Source organism: Carcharhinus amblyrhynchos, chromosome 12 (assembly GCF_965287045.1).
Source record: "Carcharhinus amblyrhynchos chromosome 12, sCarAmb.v2.hapA, whole genome shotgun sequence".
Taxonomy (NCBI): Eukaryota; Metazoa; Chordata; class Chondrichthyes; order Carcharhiniformes; family Carcharhinidae; genus Carcharhinus; species Carcharhinus amblyrhynchos.
The window spans coordinates 78,022,196-78,040,248 of NC_137335.1; the positions used below are offsets into that span (position 1 = coordinate 78,022,196).

Here is an 18,053-nt window from a genome sequence, read left to right on the forward strand (position 1 = left end):
AGCTCCTTGGAGAGGTTTCTCCCCGTGTGCAGGAGAAGATTAACCATCACTGACTCAGCTTTGCATGCACCCTTGCCAGAACACACAGCGCCTTCAAAACAGGCACAGCCTGTCAAGCTTCCTGCTGTTGTGCAACACCACAACTAGGAACAAAAACGTGACAAGAAGAAATCTGAAAGAATGGTGGGTGGCACGATGGCACAGTGGTTAGCACGACTGCCTCACAGTGCCAGCGAGCCGGGTTCAATTCCAGTCTTGGCTCACTGTCTGTGTGGAGTGTGCACATTCTCCCCATGTCTGCATGGGTTTCCTCCAGGAAATCCAGCAGGCAGTAAGAAAAGGCAAATGGTATATTGGCAAGAGGATTCGAGCACAGGAGCAGGGCTGTCTTAATGCAGTGAGCACAGTAAGAAGTCTCACAACACCAGGTTAAAGTCCAACAGGTTTACTTGGCAGCACAAGCTTTTGGAGAGACTCTGAAAGCTTGTACTGCCAAATGAACCTGTTGGACTTTAACCTGGTGTTGTGAGACTTCTTACTGTGCTTCTCCCAATCCAATGCCAGCATTTCCACATTATTAATGCAATAATACAGGGGCTGCTTATCTGAGGAAGGATGTTCTTGCAGTAGAGAGAGGTGCAGGGAAGGTTTACCAGCCTGATTCCCATCACACCGTGGGTTCTCTCAGTCCAAAAGGATGGGCAGAAATTTCCTCCAGTGAAACACCGGGAAGGTCAAACCCATTGTCTTCATTCCCCATCGCGAATTCCATTCCCAGCAACCAAACCGGACATTCATAACCTTTGTATCATGTTTGACCCTCAGATGAACTCCTGATCACATATTCGCATGACCATTAAAAGCATTAATTCTCCCCCCTGACTGAACTCCTCAGTTGTGGCTGGATTGCTCATCCTTGCCTTTACAACATCCAGAACAAACAATTGCAACACACTCCTGACTGGCCTCCCACGTCCTACCCTCTGTGTCCTGCCTTCCATAAACTTGGGATCATCTGAAGCTCTTGTCCTATGTCAAACCAAGTCCCACTAACTCTGTGCTCGCTGGCCTGCACTGGCTCCTAGTCCACCACCCCCTCCTCCACCCTCTCTCATTTGAGCCCATTTTGTTACATTTAAAAGTGTATAAAGGGGGAAAGGAAAAAAAAAACAACCATCATCAATTATAGCTTTAAAAAATTCATCTGGTTCATTAATGTCCTTTCGGGAAGGAAATCTGCCGTCCTTACCTGGTCTGACCTACACGTGACTCCAAACCCACAGCAAAGGATAGGTAATAAGTGCTGGTCTTGCCAGTGAGGCCCACACCCCACGCAAGAAAAACATAAGGAACACAACCTTTTAACACCTCCTGGCACAGTGGTTAGAACTGCTGCCTTACAGTGCCAGGGACCCAGGTTCGATTCCCAGCTTGAGTGACTGTCTGTGTGGATTCTGCACGTTCTCCCCATGTCTGCGTGGGTTTCCTCCGCCAGCCCAAAAGATGTGCTGGTTAGGTGTATTGGCTGTGCTAAATTCTCCCTCAGTGTACCCGAACAGGCGCCAGAGTGTGGCAACTAGGGGATTTCCACAGAAACTTCACTGCAGTGTCAATATAAGTCTGCTTGTGACAACAATAAATAAACTTGCAAACTTTAAACTCTCTTTAAGATTAATCTTTAATTCCTGGAGACACTGGGGCAATCCTGGGGAATTGCAACCCGGTTGTCAAGACCTACACCCGACATGTTAACTGCCCTTATTTCTTTTCCTTCTCTTTCACAAGCTGACAGCTTCTCCGACGCTCCTTGCTTTTATGACACTTTTTGGGATTCTAATACATTTCCTCAACTGGCTGGCGCCCAACCTCCAGCCTTCCAATTTAACAACTCGCTATCAGTCACAGTTTTAAAACAGATCCTTGATCAACAGGGACTCGAGGGTTTGGGACACGGGGGGATGGGTGCAGGAAAGTGGAGTTAAGAGCATAATCCAATCAGCCATGACATCATTAAACGGTGAGACTGGCTCAGGGGCCGAATGGCCTATTCCTGTCCCTATTCCTTATGAAAGTTATTGGACACTGCACGCCTCAAATAATGATGGCTCCAATTCAAACAGTCTTGCGATGATAAAGAACTTGAATCTTGCAGCAAAGAGAGGCATGTTGTCGAAGTTTTTCACTGCGCACTCATCAGGAAAATGCGAGAGTACCAAATTTCAAATCATCACAACTATTTATACTACAGGGGAAAAAAGTGCTGATTGGCTGGTAAGTTGATTCTGATTGGCCAAGGTTTTTTTTTCCCCATTGTGATGGTTTGAAATTTGATAATTCTTGCATGTGTCCTGATGAGTTCAAGTTGAAAAGTTTCAGCAACACGTCTTAATTTTCAGCAAGGTTCATCTGTTTATTTATCCTTTTGATAGTGTGTTTATCTTAACAACTAAGGTTAGTTCCTGGTAGTGACCAGGGAGGCTGCATTGTCTCCTTACCTGTGTTCATCCTTCTCTTTGGAGATTTCAGGCTCCTGGACCTTCCCGCCTCTGAATTCCCATTTTCGCTCATGGAGTCCTGTGCCGAGGATCCGCTTCCGGTCGCTTCGCTGTCCCTTATCATACTCTCGTAGCCACTGCTGCCCCCGCTGTGGTAAAACAGGGCGGTTTTCCCCATGGCGGGGGGGAGCTCACCGCTCAACACGCTGCTGTTGTCACTCCCGTGGCCGCTACTGCACCTGTGCGGCTTGCGGGGGGGCGTGACCTTGCTGTAGGGCGAAGGGAGGGCCTGGGGGGCGGACTTCTCGCCAGCGTGGGCGTCCCACTCGTCCGACTCGACGCTCCCCCGCAGCTGGCCGGCCCTGCCGCCCACGCTGCCCTGGAGCAGCTCGGAGATCCGGCCGTTGACCGCTCGCAGGGGCAGCTTGGCCACCAGGCCGGAGCCTCGGCTTTGCTTGCTGCTGAGAGACTGCGTGGACCAGGACATGTTCTTGGAGTTGGACGGCATGCTCGAGCTGCGGCCCACGGACTGAGGCAGCGACTTGGTGGAGAAGCTGAGCGTCTTGGTGCTGGACGCCGACAGGCTCCGGGACTTGGGGCTGGCCAGGAGCAGCTTGCTGACGGCGGACATCTTGGACGAGCCGGACTTGGGGGAGGTGCCCAGCGACGGCGGTGGGAAGCCGGGGTGCGTGGGTGAAGATATGGTGGCCCGATTGAGGCTCCTGCCCGCTCTGGGCATTGTGCTATCGCGGGACGCGTTGACCTTTGACCCTACAGACGTCAAGCTCCCTGCCCGTTCTAAGGATAGACACTCGTACTGTCCTGCGTACCTCCTGTTCAGGGAGTTAGGCTGACTGGAGAACTGCTCATTCTTCCCACTAAACACTTTGCTGCCCTCCACGTTCGGGGTCTTTGCCTTGCCGTGAGGGGTGCCTTCGTCCGGGGTGTTTGCCAGTGACGACACGGTGCTGCTACTGGATACGTGCTGGGGGCTCGCTCTGTTCCTCTGGTCGAGGCTCGACTTCCTAACCGGGGGCAAGGGGGGCATTCCTTTAGGCCTGGGCAGCATGGTGTGTTTCGGCGAGCCCAGCCTCCTCTCCAGGGTGGCCTTGGGGCTACAAGGCGTGGAGGCCTGAGACGCGGCGGCGGAGGCGCTGGCGCCCTCCGAGGGCAGGCTGAGGGACCTCAGCGAGGTGCCGTCGGGGTCGTCGTGCCTGCCCAGCAGGGCGTGCGGTAGCGTCCTGGACAGGCTGCCCACCCTGGCGCTGTCCGAGGAGACAATGGAGCTCTGGCTGGCGGAGGCGGGCAGCGCCACCTCGCAGCCGTCCACCACCCGCTTGGCCTGCTCGGCCTGGGTGGGCGAGGCGGTGGTCTCGCAGCTGCTGAGGCTGTCGGCCGAGCTTTGCTTCTGGTACCGCCCCAGGGCGGGCCGGTCACCTCGCTCGGCCCTGTCGCTGCCGTCCAAGCTGGCCTCCTCCTCCCCCTCCTCCTCCTCCTCCCCCTCCTCCTCCTCCTCCCCCTCCTCGCGCTTCAACCACGGGTCGTCGAACTTTGCCTCCTTGGGGCAGTGGCTGCCCGCTGGCCGGGCACTGCTTTGAGCTGGAGAATACCGGACCGACGACAGCACGTCCACCCGATCGGACAGATGAACGGGCTTTAGCCTGATGCAGGGGTGCACGGAAATGTTTGTCTTAATAGGGAAGCAGCCCTCGCCCCCGGTCAGACTCGACGCGTTCGATATTCTGACGGTGGCCTTGCCCAGCGCGGCGATTTTGCAGTTCTTGCCGGCTGCAGTCTGGTAAACGTCCTCGGTCTCGTCCGCTTCCTCCGGCACGGCGAAGAACTTGTCCACCACGGAGTACCTGCCGCTCCGCGCGTAGGCCACGCACTCCTCGGGGAGGCCGCTCGCCGCGTCCAGCGCCGAGGGGTCGGCCAGCGCCTCGCCGTTGCCGCTGCAGGCCTGGGTGACAAAGCCGTGGCACGTCGGCTCTCCATCGCTCATCTCGCTCAGCCAGGAGCTGATGGAGGAGTGCTTGGTGCTGGAGAGCAGCACCTTCTCGTCGAGGCCCGGCTTGGGGAAGGGCAGGAACTTGGCGATGCTGACCTCGGAGAAGGGGGCGGCGTTGGAGTAGCAGTCCAGGTCCTCGTTGATGCTGCTGATGATGCTGGTGGGCCGGGAGCCTGAGGCCAGCGCCTGGACCGAGCAGTCGCTGTTGAAGCTGATGATGCTGGTGGGCCGCCCGTTCTCCAGGATTCCGCTGATGGTCAACTCCTCCACCAGGGTGAAGACCAGCTCGTCTTCTCCGTTCAGCTCCAACGGCTGCTGCAGGGTCACCGTGGTCCTGGCCATCATCTCCTTCCTGGAGTCGTCCTCCAGCTCCTGGTCGGAGAAGATGGAGTCCTGGGAGTACTCGGTGCCGGAGGATACCGAACGCTTCATGACCTGAGGGCTCATTCCCACTGGCGCCGTCCTGATTTCGGGCTGTTCCGAGAGCTCGTGGCTGGCTTTCTCGCTGTCTTTGGTTAACGCCTGGGGCGGGGGAGGTGCCGGGCTGGGCAAGGAGCCCTTCTGGGTGTACACCTTGCAGCGCTGCGAGGGGGAGTGTTGCGGCTTGTAGTCCGAGGTCTTCGAAAGGCTCGCTATCCCGAGCCTGGGCGAGCCCATGGGCCTGGGCTTGCCCTCGGCACCGCCGCTGCCGCTGTGCGGGGCCTCCTTCCCGCCCTGCGCCCTCGACGAGTTAAGTTGGGTCGTGCTGCTCCCCATGACGCTCCTGGGGGAAGAGGGCGCGGAGCCGCCGCCGCCGTGGCTGCCCAGCGGCACCGGGGACGGGGCGACCTGGGCCCTGCCGAGGGCGGGGGTCGCCTCCTCCGCGCCCTCCTCGGCAGCCCGGTGCGTGGAGGCCAGGCCGGCGGGCTGGTGGGCATCGCCTCCCCTGGGCGCGTGGGCCTCCTCGCTTTTCAGGGGCTGGTCGCCGCAGGGCCCCGCCGGGAGCTCCTCGAAGGGAAACTTGCTGGGTTCCTCGCTGCCATCGATGCACTCCAGCCTCTCCTGCAGCTCGGCGAAGGTGTTGCACTTCAGGCAGTCCTTCTCCGGGAGCACGGCGGCGGGTTCGGGAAGGCCCTCGGGCCTGGCCTCGTTCTTGTTCTTCTGCAACGAGGGGATGATGGGCACAAAGTCGGGCGGCCCCTCGTTGTCGGTCAGCTCCTTGTCCGAGAGCGCGGTGCCGTTCGGGCCCACGTAGATCACCGTGTCGCAGGACTGCTCGCTGCTGGACGAGTAGTCGGGGTCGCTCGACAGGTTTAGGAGGGGGAGCTCGGGGTCCGCTGCTCCCCGGGGGTGGAACGGTCGGAGCTGGGTGGGCCGCCGCATCCTTCCTTCCTCGCAGGAACTCTCGCCCCCCGATGAACTGGAGGTGTACTGCAACGGGACAGAGCAAAGAAAGGGAGCGGGTCAACTCACACTTAAGATGGAATATCCTGGAAAATACCAACCCCCCCCCCCGGCCCACCGCCCCACCCCCCGGCCCCGCTCACACCCCCCCCCCCCTCCCCCCCCACCGCCCGGTAATGAGAGAGAGAGCAGTTCCTCGCGAGAGCAGGCCGGATCCTTCAGCTGAAAGCACCTAACTCTGGAATTGGAACTGCTCACACTGGAGCACGGTACGGTTTTGGGCGGCACGGTGGGGGCACAGTGGGTTAGCACTGCTGCTTCACAGCTCCAGGGACCCGGGTTCGATTCCCGGCTCGGCTCACTGTCTGTGTGTGGAGTTTGCGCATTCTCCCCGTGTCCGCGTGGGTTTCCTCCCACAGTCCAAAAGATGTGCGGGTTAGGTTGATTGGCCGTGTTAAAATCGCCCCTTAAGAGTCCTGGGATGCGTAGGGTAGAGGGATTAGTGGGTATAATGTGTAGGGATATAGAGGTAGGGGTCTGGGTGGGATTGTGGTCGGTGCAGACTCGATGGGCCGAAGGGCCTCTATCTGCACTGTAGGGGTCTATAGATACCCGCCTCGGCTGATCAGGTCGCGATCCCGTGTCTCAGTGGCACAGTTGAGGGGTACGAGTCCCACCCCAGGGGTGTGAACACCAAATTCAGGCCATCACTCGAGGGGTGTGTACTGAGGGGGTGCTGCACTGGCAGGGCTTAGAGTGAGATATTACACTGGGGTCCCTATCTGCCCTCTCCTCTGTCAAGGTTAAATGAAAAGAATACCAAGGCCCATTGAAAGAACAGCCTGGGAGATGCCCCCTCTCCCCCTGCAACAAAGGCAAAGACCCAAAACCAATGGAGGAAATTTTCCTGTTCCCCTGGCCATGGGATTCGTACCGATCGGGGCGGAGGGGACAGACCACGCAAAAATCTGTTGACCTTGAGTGAGATTTTTCGATTTTGGGGCAAGTGCAGCTGGAAAATCCTGACCAAATTACTTTATACAATCCCTACAGTGCAGAAGGAGGCCATTCAGCCCATCAAGTCTGCACCAACCATAATCCCACCCAGGTCCTATCCCCATAACCCCACGCATTTACCCTAGCTAACCCCCTGACACTAAGGGACAATTTAGCACGGCCAATCCACCTAACCCGCACATCTTTGGACTGTGGGAGGAAACCGGAGCACCCGGAGGAAACCCACGCAGGCACTGGGAGAACGTGCAAACTCCACACAGACAGTGACCCGAGACCAGAATCGAACCCGGGTCCCTGACGCTGTGAGGCAGCAGTGCTAACCGCTGTGCTGCCCTATTTGGTCGTTTATCATACTGCTATTTTTTTTTTGCGGGATCTTGCTGTGCGCAGCGTTGCCTGCATTCCCACAGCGACTACCCTGCGGGAGTGCCTCGTTTGGCTGTCAGGCATTCCGGGAAGCCCGGGCAGCACGCAAGGCGTAAACGAAAAACTGGTTTCAAGGGAGCCCGTCCAAATTAGCGGGCAGGGTCAGCGTCCGGTCGGCCTGGCAGCCAGGCTGGGGTCTAACCCGCGTCCACAGGGCCAAGGAGTCAGTATTGGTGCCAGGGGAAGGGGCCATCATGGGTCAGAGTTGTAAACCGCGGCCTATCCATGTTACCAAGCCCATGTTCAGGGTAGGCGTGAGATAAATTGTGGTTAGTGTAGGATGGCTTTAAACACATCGAGACACGTTCCGATTACCGCCTGCAACTCTAACCCGCTCAGAAGCCTTTGATTTATTACACAACAAAGTTGCGAACAATTAAAAGGTTGTCAAGAGGCAGGAATTCCCTGTTATTTATTTTCCCAAGCTAACTGGCAGCAACTACCAGGTCCTGAGAGCTGAGTTTGCAGCCTGGGTGGAGGATCCCACTGGAATGAGAGCAGGCCATTCAGCCCACATGGTGTACGCTCCTCCAGGCCTCCTTCATTGTACGCCGCCAGCACATTAACTGTGCTACAGGGTGAGGTCAGAGGCCTGTGTGGACCAGTGAGCCTTGCTCCCCATTGGAATCAATGGGTGAACGATGGGTGACAGACGCAGGTCAGAGTTCAATCCTGCCGGGTTCAGCTGCAGGCCGGCGGGTCGTGAGGTCTGGTGACAAGGCAACAGACGGGTCTCCTCCCCTGCCAGGATTTGTTGGCCACTGAACCAACTCGTTTCTGCGTTCTGCGACTAAATTGGCGAAGTCGAACACCCCCCCCCGCCCAATATTCCCTGGGTTTCCATGGTGACAACCCCCCCATCCACTCGTCTCGGACAAGTAGTCAGCTAGACTGCAAACGCCTGACTATCAGACTGCTGCCAGCGAGCGGCAGTGATCTCAGAAGGGTCAATGTTGGCGAGGAGGAACTCCCCTGCTCTCTGGGAATGGGCAAGATTTGTAACCATCCGAGAGAGTGGTGGCTACCAAGACACAGTGTCCCCCAAACCCTCAGCACCGGAGTGCCAGCCTAGCAGGATCTTTAAAGATATATTCTGTCAGGAGACATGGATGCCCCTGGTAAGGCCAACATGTACCCATCCCAAATAATCCTGCAGACCAGTTGAGAGTCAACCACATTGCTGTGGACCTGGAGTCACATGTTGGTCAGACTGGGTAAGGACCTTATCCGGTCTGGAATCTGGTCCTTCCCTAAGCTTTATCCCCCCTCCCCAATGCAATCAACAATTGTTTCATGGTCACCATTCCTCAGACTAACTTTATAATTCCAAAATTAATTGGCATTAATTTGAATTTTACAGCTGTTGTAGTGGGATTGGAACCCATGTCCCCAAGATCATCAGCCTGAGATTGGAATTATTAGGTTAGTAACATTACTGCTACACCATCAACCCCTCCCGATAAACATGGCTGGACGGACAAGTTCAACATGGCGGAGGGGTTTAGGGTTTTTTTTAAAGATCTAGCTGCACAGAGAATGGAAATGTGACATCCAAGAGAAAGAGAGAGAGATGTAGAATTTTTGATGTTTTGTTAACTTTCTCTCATCCTTGGAGAACATTTCTCTCTTTTCCTCCGTCTCCGTCCAGGCCCAACACTGGTTGCCAAGGAAATGCTCCAGAGGGGCCTAAGCTCAGGCTCCTTCCCTTGTCCGTGTGAGAAGTGGCTCAACTGGTGACATTCCGAGCCTCCTTTCTGCATTTAGACCTCACCCCAGGACCTGAACACAAACACCAGGAGCTGACGTAGAGACAGGGGAGATGGAATGTAGAGAAATTTCTAATTTCTAATAAAAAAGGGGAAACGGGGAAAAGGTGGGGAGGTGGATTTGAGATCACGGAGAGATCAGCCACGGTCTGATTGAACGACCATGCAGGCTGAAGGGCTGAATTCTGATGACATTCCAGTGCTGGACTAGGGAAGTGCTGTCCCGTGGGAGGTGCCGTCCTTCTCTCACTGAGATTTCACACAGAGGCCTCACCGACCCCCTCTCGGGCGGACAGAAAAGATCCCACGGCGCCATTTCGAAGAAGGGCAGGGGAGTTCACCCTGACGTCCTGACCAATACTCATTCCACATTGCATAACAAATAAACAGACAAACCCTCATTATCGTATCGCTGATTGTGGGATCTTGCTGTGTACAAACTGGCTGCCACGCTTCCTACATGACCAAGTGACTAAACTTCACAAAGTTATTCCTTGCAGAGCACTTTGGGAATGCCCAATGGTTGTGAAAGGCGCTACGTAAATGTAAGTCTTTCCTGATTAAACAACCTTTCCTCCCTCTGCCCAAACCTTTACTGTTCCAAATTGCTCGCACTGGCTGGTTTTTACACGTCCAGGCAGGATTCTGCGGAGCTTTAGTTGTTTGATAATTATAGGGTGAGAGAAGCAAATGGTACGTCTTACGATTATTCATCTGCTCAGGGCAGCGCTATGTATAAATATCAATTACTGACATTCAGACATCATTGCCGCTGCGTAACCGGGTTTGAGGCCTCTCAGTCACCTGATAGAAATTCTCATAGAATCCCTACCGTGCAGAAGGCCATTCGGCCCATTGAGTCTACATCGACTGCAATCCCACCCAGTCTCTGTCCCCGAAAGCCCATGCATTTACCCTATATAGTCCCCCTGACACTAAGAGGCAATTTCGCACGGCCAATCCACATGGCTAACCCGCACATCTTTGGACTGTGGGAGGAAAACAGAGCACCTGGAGGAATCCCACGTAGATATGGGAAGAACGTGCAGGCTCCACACAGACAGTGACCCAAGCCGGGAATCGAACCCAGGTCCCTGGCGCTGTGAGGCTGCCATGCTAACCACTGTGCCACCGTGCTGTAAGTGTATTTATCATATAAATTCTGTACTTGACCCACCTTTGTTTTTTTCTTCTTCATCCGGAGCACCCTGGACGCGATCTGGATGGTGGACAGGGTTTCGGAGTAGTGGCTGGAGGAGGCAGAGATGTGCGCTATCATGGTGGTGCGGCAGTTCAGGTTACCGAGAGACTCCCGTAGCAACATGGTGAGTTTGCTCTCTCTGAAACAGCGAAGCAACAGCGTGATGTGATAACTTACTGCAACTGTGCATGGACCTGATATCCATATTATAAAGCAGGATGCAGAGACAGCTGGAGAAGGTGTCGTGTGAGGAACGGTTGAGGATCCTGGGTCTGGAGTTTAGAAGGATGAAGGGGGGTCTCATTGAAATTTACAGGATACAGCGAGGCTTGGATAGAGTGGACCTGGAGAGGGTGTTTCCAGTAGTAGGAAAAACTAGAACCAGAGGGCACAGCCTCAGGCTAAAGGGCCGATCCTTTAAAACAGAGATGAGGAGGAAATTCTTCAACCAGAGAGTGCTGAATCTGTGGAACTCTTTGCCGTAGAAGGCTGTGGAGGCCAGATCATTGAGTGTCTTTAAAACAGAGATAGATAGCTTCTTGATTGATAAGGGGTTATGGGGAAAAGGCAGGAGAATGGGGATGAGAAAAATATCAGCCATGATTGAATGGCGGAGCAGACTCGATGGGCTGAGTGGCCCAATTCTGCTCCTATGTCTTATGATCTTATGGTCTAACAAAAAGAAACCCCAGAGAGGTTACAACTACCAGGGAAGGTCATAAAAGGCTGAGGGCGTTTCCGGAAAGACTGCCTTGGTGGGCAAACAGGGAATCAGAGAATGGCCTGCTCTTGTTCCAATTCTCTGTGTCCCTAGACCATCTAAATTAGGAAAGGATTTGATGAGTTAGATGTGGAGAAGATGTTTCTACCTGTGGAGGGAATGAACCAGGGACCAGTCATTAATAAATCCAATTGGGAATTCAGAGGAAATCTCTTTATCCAGAGAAGGCTGAGAGTGTGGAACCTGCTCCCACCAGCAGGTGAGGTGAACAGCACGGATCTATTCAAGGGGAAGCTGGATAAACATGGTGAGGGAGAGGGAGATGTGGATAAGTTTAGAGGAAGACGGCGCAAGGGGCACAAATCCTGGCAAACACCAGTTGAGCCAACTGGCCTGTTCCGTGCTGTAATATAAGAACTGGCTATGGGCTATTCAACTGTGATGCAACTTAAACTGATGTCGTTATGTTTCCTTCAAACTAATAATATCACATTTAATAAATATACGGTGATAATTTTCTTTCTTTTTTACGGAAGATCTCACACATATATTAAATACCGTATGGTTCTTTATAGGCTTTCACACATAAGCATACACACACATGTATACACATACAAACATACACATAAACACACACATACACATATACACATACAAACATACACATGCACATATACACACATGTAAACACAAAGACACAGGTATACACACACACATATATATATATAATACACACACATACATACATACATACATACACACAAATACACACAGTGGATATGTCCCTACTAAGGCTTATAATGTCTTTGAGTGCTGCATGTGTTCTAACAAAATTTATGCTGCAAACATCTCAAACATAAAACCTCTCTCATTGACATAAGTGCCTTAAGAGAGTTCTGGTCATGTTTGAAGTTTGCTTATTGCTTGGTTGAATATTTTGCATAGTTCCTCAGTCACTCACCATGGGCCCACATCTGCCACATGCAAGATGCTTTTCACTCTGCAGAATGTGATTCCGCAGATGCAGATGTAGAAATAATAAACACCATCCACTTCCAGACTGCTGACCAGTCACATTCAGTTGGGACATCCTAGATTTGTTTCCCTCTGTTGTTGTTCTTTTAGGGCTCGGCTCTCCCTCTCAAACACCATCAGCACCAACACACTCCAGCGATAGCCTGGTGGTATTAGCACGAGACTATTAATCCAGAAACTAAGCTAATATTCTGGGACCTGGGTTCGAATCCTGCCACGGCAAATGGTAAGATTTGAATTCAATAAAAAGAATCTGGAATTAAGAATCTACTGATGACCATGAAACCATTGTCGATTGTTGGAAAAACCCACCTGGTTCACTAATGTCCCTTTAGGGAAGGAAATCTGCCATCCTTACCCAGTCTGGCGAGTTCCATAGCAATGTGTCTGGCTCTCAACACCCTCTGAAACTGCTTCAGTTCAAGGGCAACAAATGCTGGCCAGCCAGTGACATCCATGTCCCAATGAATGAATTTAAAAATCCATTACTGTGAGATGCTTGCTCCTTAACTTCCCATCCAGAGACTTCCCTTAACCTTCTATCCACTGCACAGATCTTGACTGACCCCTGTCCACCATCCATGCTCCTTGGCCCTTTCACCCTATTAACGCACTACTGGAGTTCAATGAAATATCTCGACCTGTGCCTTTTTGTAATTGCTATCTGAGGGACCACAAGCAAATCCAATCCAGTGAAGATACTTCTCTGAAAGCTGAGTACTGCAAGGAATGACCTGGGTCTGATCTCTCGGGGTCCAGGAGTATTTGTGAGGGTGGGGGAGGAGAAGAACTTCCAAAGGTTTCTGGTCTCCCCAAAAAGTGGCCGAGTTTTTATCTCCCAGGACGTCACGCACATTTAAAAAAAGAAATTCCTTCTTGGAATACCAGCATTGCTTTTGTCCTAGAGAAGGAGGTGGTGAGCTGCCTTCTTGAAGTTCATGAGGTGTAGGTACACCCATAGCGGAGCTCCAAAATTCTGACCCAGGGATAGTGAAAGAACATAGAATATGGAAGCAAAAGTAGGCCATTTGGACCTGCTCCACCGTTCATTACTGTCATGGCTGATCCTCAAATTCAAATATCCAGATCCCCCCTTCCCCCACTCTCCCTTGATCCCTTTAGCCCCCAAGAGATATATCTAATTTCTTCTTGAAATTACACAATGTTTTGGCCTCAACTACTTTCTGTGGTAGTGAATTCCACACGTTCACTACCCTCTGGGTGAAGAAATTTCTCCTCATCCCAGTTTTAAAAGGTCTACCCCTCATCCTCAAACTATGACCCCTAGTTCTAGACTCCCCCACCATTGGGAACATTCTTTCTGAATCTACCCTGTCTAACCCTATTAAAATTTTATAAGATTGAATGAGATCCTCTCTCACTCTGCTAAACTCCAGTGAATATAATCCTAACCAACGTAGTCTCTCCCCATATAACAGACTTGCCATCCCAGGGAATCAGCCTGGTAAAGCTTTGCAGTACTCCCTGTGTAGCAAGGGCATCCTTCCTCAGATAAGGACACCAAAACTGCATACAATACTCCAGGTGTGGCCTCACCAATGCGCTATACAATTGCATCAAAACATCCCTATCCTATTGCTATGAAGGCCAATTTGCCTTCTCTACTGCCTGCTGTATCTGTGCGCTTACTTTCACTGACAACGGCCGATATATTTCCAAATCAGGATGGTGAGTGGCTTGAAGGGGAACTTGCAGGTGGTGGCGTTCCTCTTGTGAGTTTGGAAGCAGAGCGTCAAAGGAGCCTTGGTGAATTGCTATAGATGGTGCAAACTGCTGACCCTGTACGATGGCGATGGAGGGAGTAACTGTTGAAGTTGGTGGATGGGGTGCCAATCAGGTGAGCTGTTTTATCTTTGATGGTGCTGAGCTTCTCGAGTGTTGTTGGAACCACACTCATCCAAGCAAGAGGAAATACCCCAACACACTCCTGACTCATGGCTGCAGTAGGGAATGTCTACTGTGAATGAATTATGTTGGGCAGCCTGGATTTCTTTATTCTTTCTCGGATGTGGGTGCCATTGGCAAGGCCAACATTCATTCTCTACACCCCTTGAATTAGCTTGCTAGGCCAATTCAGAGGGCAGTAAAGAGTCAACCACACTGAATGATAGAATCGCTACATCGCAGAAGGAGGCCATTCAGCCCATCAGGTCAGCACCAACCACAATCCCATCCAGGCCCTATCCCTATAACCCCACATACTTACCCTGCTAATCCCCTGACACTAGCATCGATATATCATGGCCAATCAACCTAACCAGCACATCTTCAGACAGTGGGAGGAAATCGGAGCATCCAGAGGAAACCCACGCAGACATGGGGAGAATGTGCAAACTCCACACAGACAGCGTCCCGAGGCTGGAATTAAAGCCGAGTCCCTGGTGTTGTGAGGCGGCAGTGCTAACCACTGTGCCACCCGTTGCTGTGGGTCTGGAGTCACATGTAGGCCAGACTGGGTAAAACCAGATTTCCTTCCCTATTGGGTCCAGATGGAGGTTTTACCGACTTATAACAATCGATGATAGTTTCACTGTCAGATTTTTGTTTATTAATTGTAGTTAAATTCCACCAGTTGTTCTGGTGGGATTTGAACCCATGTCCCCAGGGCATTAGCCTGGGCCTCCTGATTACTAATCCAGTGACACTGCCACCAGCTACTGTCTCCCCGGATAGATTAGGTGATAACAAAGAACAAAGAAAATCACACCACAGGAACAGACCCTTCAACTCTCCAAGCCTGCACCAACCATGCTGCCCGACTGAACTAAAACCCCCTACTCTTCCAGGGACCATATACAAAGAACAAAGAACATCACAGCACAGGAAACAGGCCCTTCAGCCCAACGAGCCTGCGCCGCCATTTTAACATTGTGAGTGCCCTCTTCTAGCTATGACCTTCGTCTACGCCTATTGGACTCCACAATAAAGCAACCATAGCCAGATTGAGGGACAACTAATATCCTTCTATTCCCATCCTATTCATGTATTTGTCAAGATGCCCCTTAAATGTCACTACTGTATCCGCTTCCACTACCTCTCCCGGCAACAAGTTCCAGGCACCCACTATCCTCTGTGTAAAAAATCTGCCTTGTACATCACCGTTAACCCTTGCCCCTTAAACCTGTGCCCCCTGAGTAATTTAGTCTTCCACTCTGGGAAAAAACTTCTGACTATCCACTCTGTCCATGCCTCCCATAATCTTGGTCGCCCTCAATCTCCGTCATTCCAGTGAGAACAAACCAGGTTTCTCCAACCTCTCCTCATAGCTAATGCCCTCCATACCAGGCAACATCCTGCTGAATCTCTTCTATACCCTCTCCAAAGCCTCCACATCCTTCTGGTAGTGTGGTGACCAGAATTGAACACTATTCCAAGTGCAGCCGAACTAAGGTTCTATAAAGCCAAAACATGACTTGCCAATTTTTTAAACTCAACACCCTGGCTGATGAAGACAAACATGCTGTATACCTTCTTGACTACCTTTTCCACCTGCATTGCCACTTTCAGTGACCTGTGTACCTGTACACCCAGGTCCCTTTGTCTATCAATACTCTTAACGGTTCTGCTATTTACTGTATATATCCTATCTGTATTAGATCTTCCAAAATGCATTACCTCACATTTGTCTGGATTAAACTCCATCTGCCATCTCTCCACCCAAGTATCCAACTGATCTATATCTTGCTGTATCTTCTGATGGTCCTCATCGCTATCTGCAAATCCACCAACCTTTGTGTTGTCCACAAACTTACTGATCAAACCAGTTACATTTTCCTCCAAATCATTTATATATATTACAAACAGCAAAGGTCCCGGCACTGATCCCTGAGGAACACCACTTGTCACAGCCCTCCATTCAGAAACACACTCTTCCACTCTGTCTTCTTTCACCGAGCCAGTTTTGTATTGTCTTTGCCAGCTCACCTCTGATCCTGTGCCATTCACCTTCTGCACCATGCTGTTTTCTTACCCAATCCAGTTCGTGAGTGCCACCTCTGTTTAAAATGGCAGAAATAAACAGGCCCACAGCTGCCATTTCCAAACTTGCGTTTGCCTCCCAGATGTCAGTTGGATTTGCTTATACAGTTTCCTCAGTCAGTTTAAATATTTAGTACGAAAGAAGGGGCCTGTTCTCTGTCAACAGTGTCCAAGAAACTGTTCAACATCCTCAGGATAAGGTTAATTAAAGAGTAGAGAGCCGGATCAGCTCAGATAGGGAGTGAGCAATGGGCAAAGCAGGAATCGAAATGGACTCCTCATTACAGATTAATCAAGGGTGTCTAACTATAAAATCTGACCCTTTACATTAAGCAACAATGAGAGGCAGGATATAAAATGTATATAAATGGTACTCTGATTAAATTCTTGTGATTTTATAAACATCCCCCTTCTTTAAGTGCCTTTCTATTTGTCCAGGCCAATAAAACGACCAGCAACCATAAGAATCTAGTAACATTCCTCCCCACTACACAAAGACACCAACTAGTAACAGATGGTTCTCCCAAACTAACTTCCAAAGTAAACAAACAACATCTCAAATTACAATAATCAGAGACTTAAGGAAGTGTCAAAGTTTCTTAAAAGATTAAGTACATGATTGGGAAGACTTGCATTTATATAGCACCTTTCACAGTCGTGAACAACAAAGAAAAATACAGCACAGGAACAGACTCTTCAGTCCTCCGAGCCCATGTCGATCATGATGCCTGAACTAAACCAAAAAAAGCCTTCTGCCCTTACTTGGTCCGTATCCATCTATTCACTCCTTATTCATGTACCCCTCCAAATGTCTGATAAATGTTGTAAATGTGCCTGGTCCCACCACCTCTTCTGGCAGCACGTTCCAGCACCCACCATTCTGTATGTGAAAAACTTCCCCTGCACATCTCCCTTAAGCTTTTCCCCTCTCACCTTGAACCTGTGCCCCCTTCTAATTGACACTTCCACCCTGGGAAAAAGCCTCTGACTAGCCACCCTGTCTATGCCTCTCATAATTTTGTAGACCTCTATCAGGTCTCCCCTCAGACTCTGCCTTTCCAGTGAAAACAATCTGAGTTTATCCAACCGCTCCTCATAGCCAATGCCTTCGAGACCAGGCAACATCCTGGTGAACCTTCTTTGCACTCTCTCAAAAGCTTCCACATCCTTCTGGCATTGAGGTGACCAGAAATGCACGCAATACGCCTAATGTGGCCTAACCAAAGTTTTATATAGCTGCAACATGATTTTCCAATTCTTGTACTCAATGCCCCGGCTGATAAAAGTAAGCATGTCATATGCCTTCTTAATCACCTTGGCCACCAGTGTTGCCACTTTTAGGGAACTGTGGACCTGCATGCCCAGATCTCTCTGCATGTTACTGTTCCTAAGGGTTCTGCCACTTAACAGTATAATTCACATCTAAGTTTGATCCTCCAAAATGCATCACCTCCCATTTGGATTAAACTCCATCTGTCTTTTCTGGCCAAGTCTCCAATTTTATCTGTATTCTGTTGTCTCCTCTGACAATCCCTGGCACTATCAGCAAGTCCACCAATCTTAGTGTCATCCGCAAATCGGACACTTCCTCCTTCGATATACTGATGTTCCCAGATGTCTGGGGATCTCGAGATGTTGCAATCTGCTTTACAGCCAGTTAAGTACACCTGAGATGTAGTCACTGTTGTAGCATAGGAAACGTGGCAGCCAATTTGCACACAGCAAGATCCCACAAACAGCTCTAGTGATACTGGCTGAGGGAAAGGTATTGGGCAGGACACTGAGAAAAACGCCCTTTGCTATTCTTCGAAAATAGTGAACTTGTGCGGGCACACAGGGTCTTGGAATAGTGTCTCTTCTGGACGCTGGCTGTTCTGACAGGGTAGCACTCCCCCTGTCGTACACCCCAAGCCTCCACCTCATTCTCTGTGGTCACATCTCTGGAATGAGACTTAAACTCACAGACTTCGACTCAAGAGACATGAATATTACTCACTGGGTC

General features: G+C 51.1%; 1 protein-coding gene across 1 annotated transcript in view; it reads right to left on the bottom strand.

The window, feature by feature from the left end:
* kif26ba (kinesin family member 26Ba) overlaps positions 1-18,053 on the bottom strand; it is a 296,952-nt gene that overhangs the window by 23,482 nt on the left and 255,417 nt on the right. Inside the window, exons 11-12 of the mRNA XM_080200788.1 lie at positions 10,273-10,435; positions 2,496-5,913 (exon numbers count right to left, since the gene is read on the bottom strand). Of these exons, the coding sequence (XP_080056914.1) occupies positions 2,496-5,913; positions 10,273-10,435 (3,581 nt within the window). The remainder of the gene's footprint in view (positions 1-2,495; positions 5,914-10,272; positions 10,436-18,053) is intronic.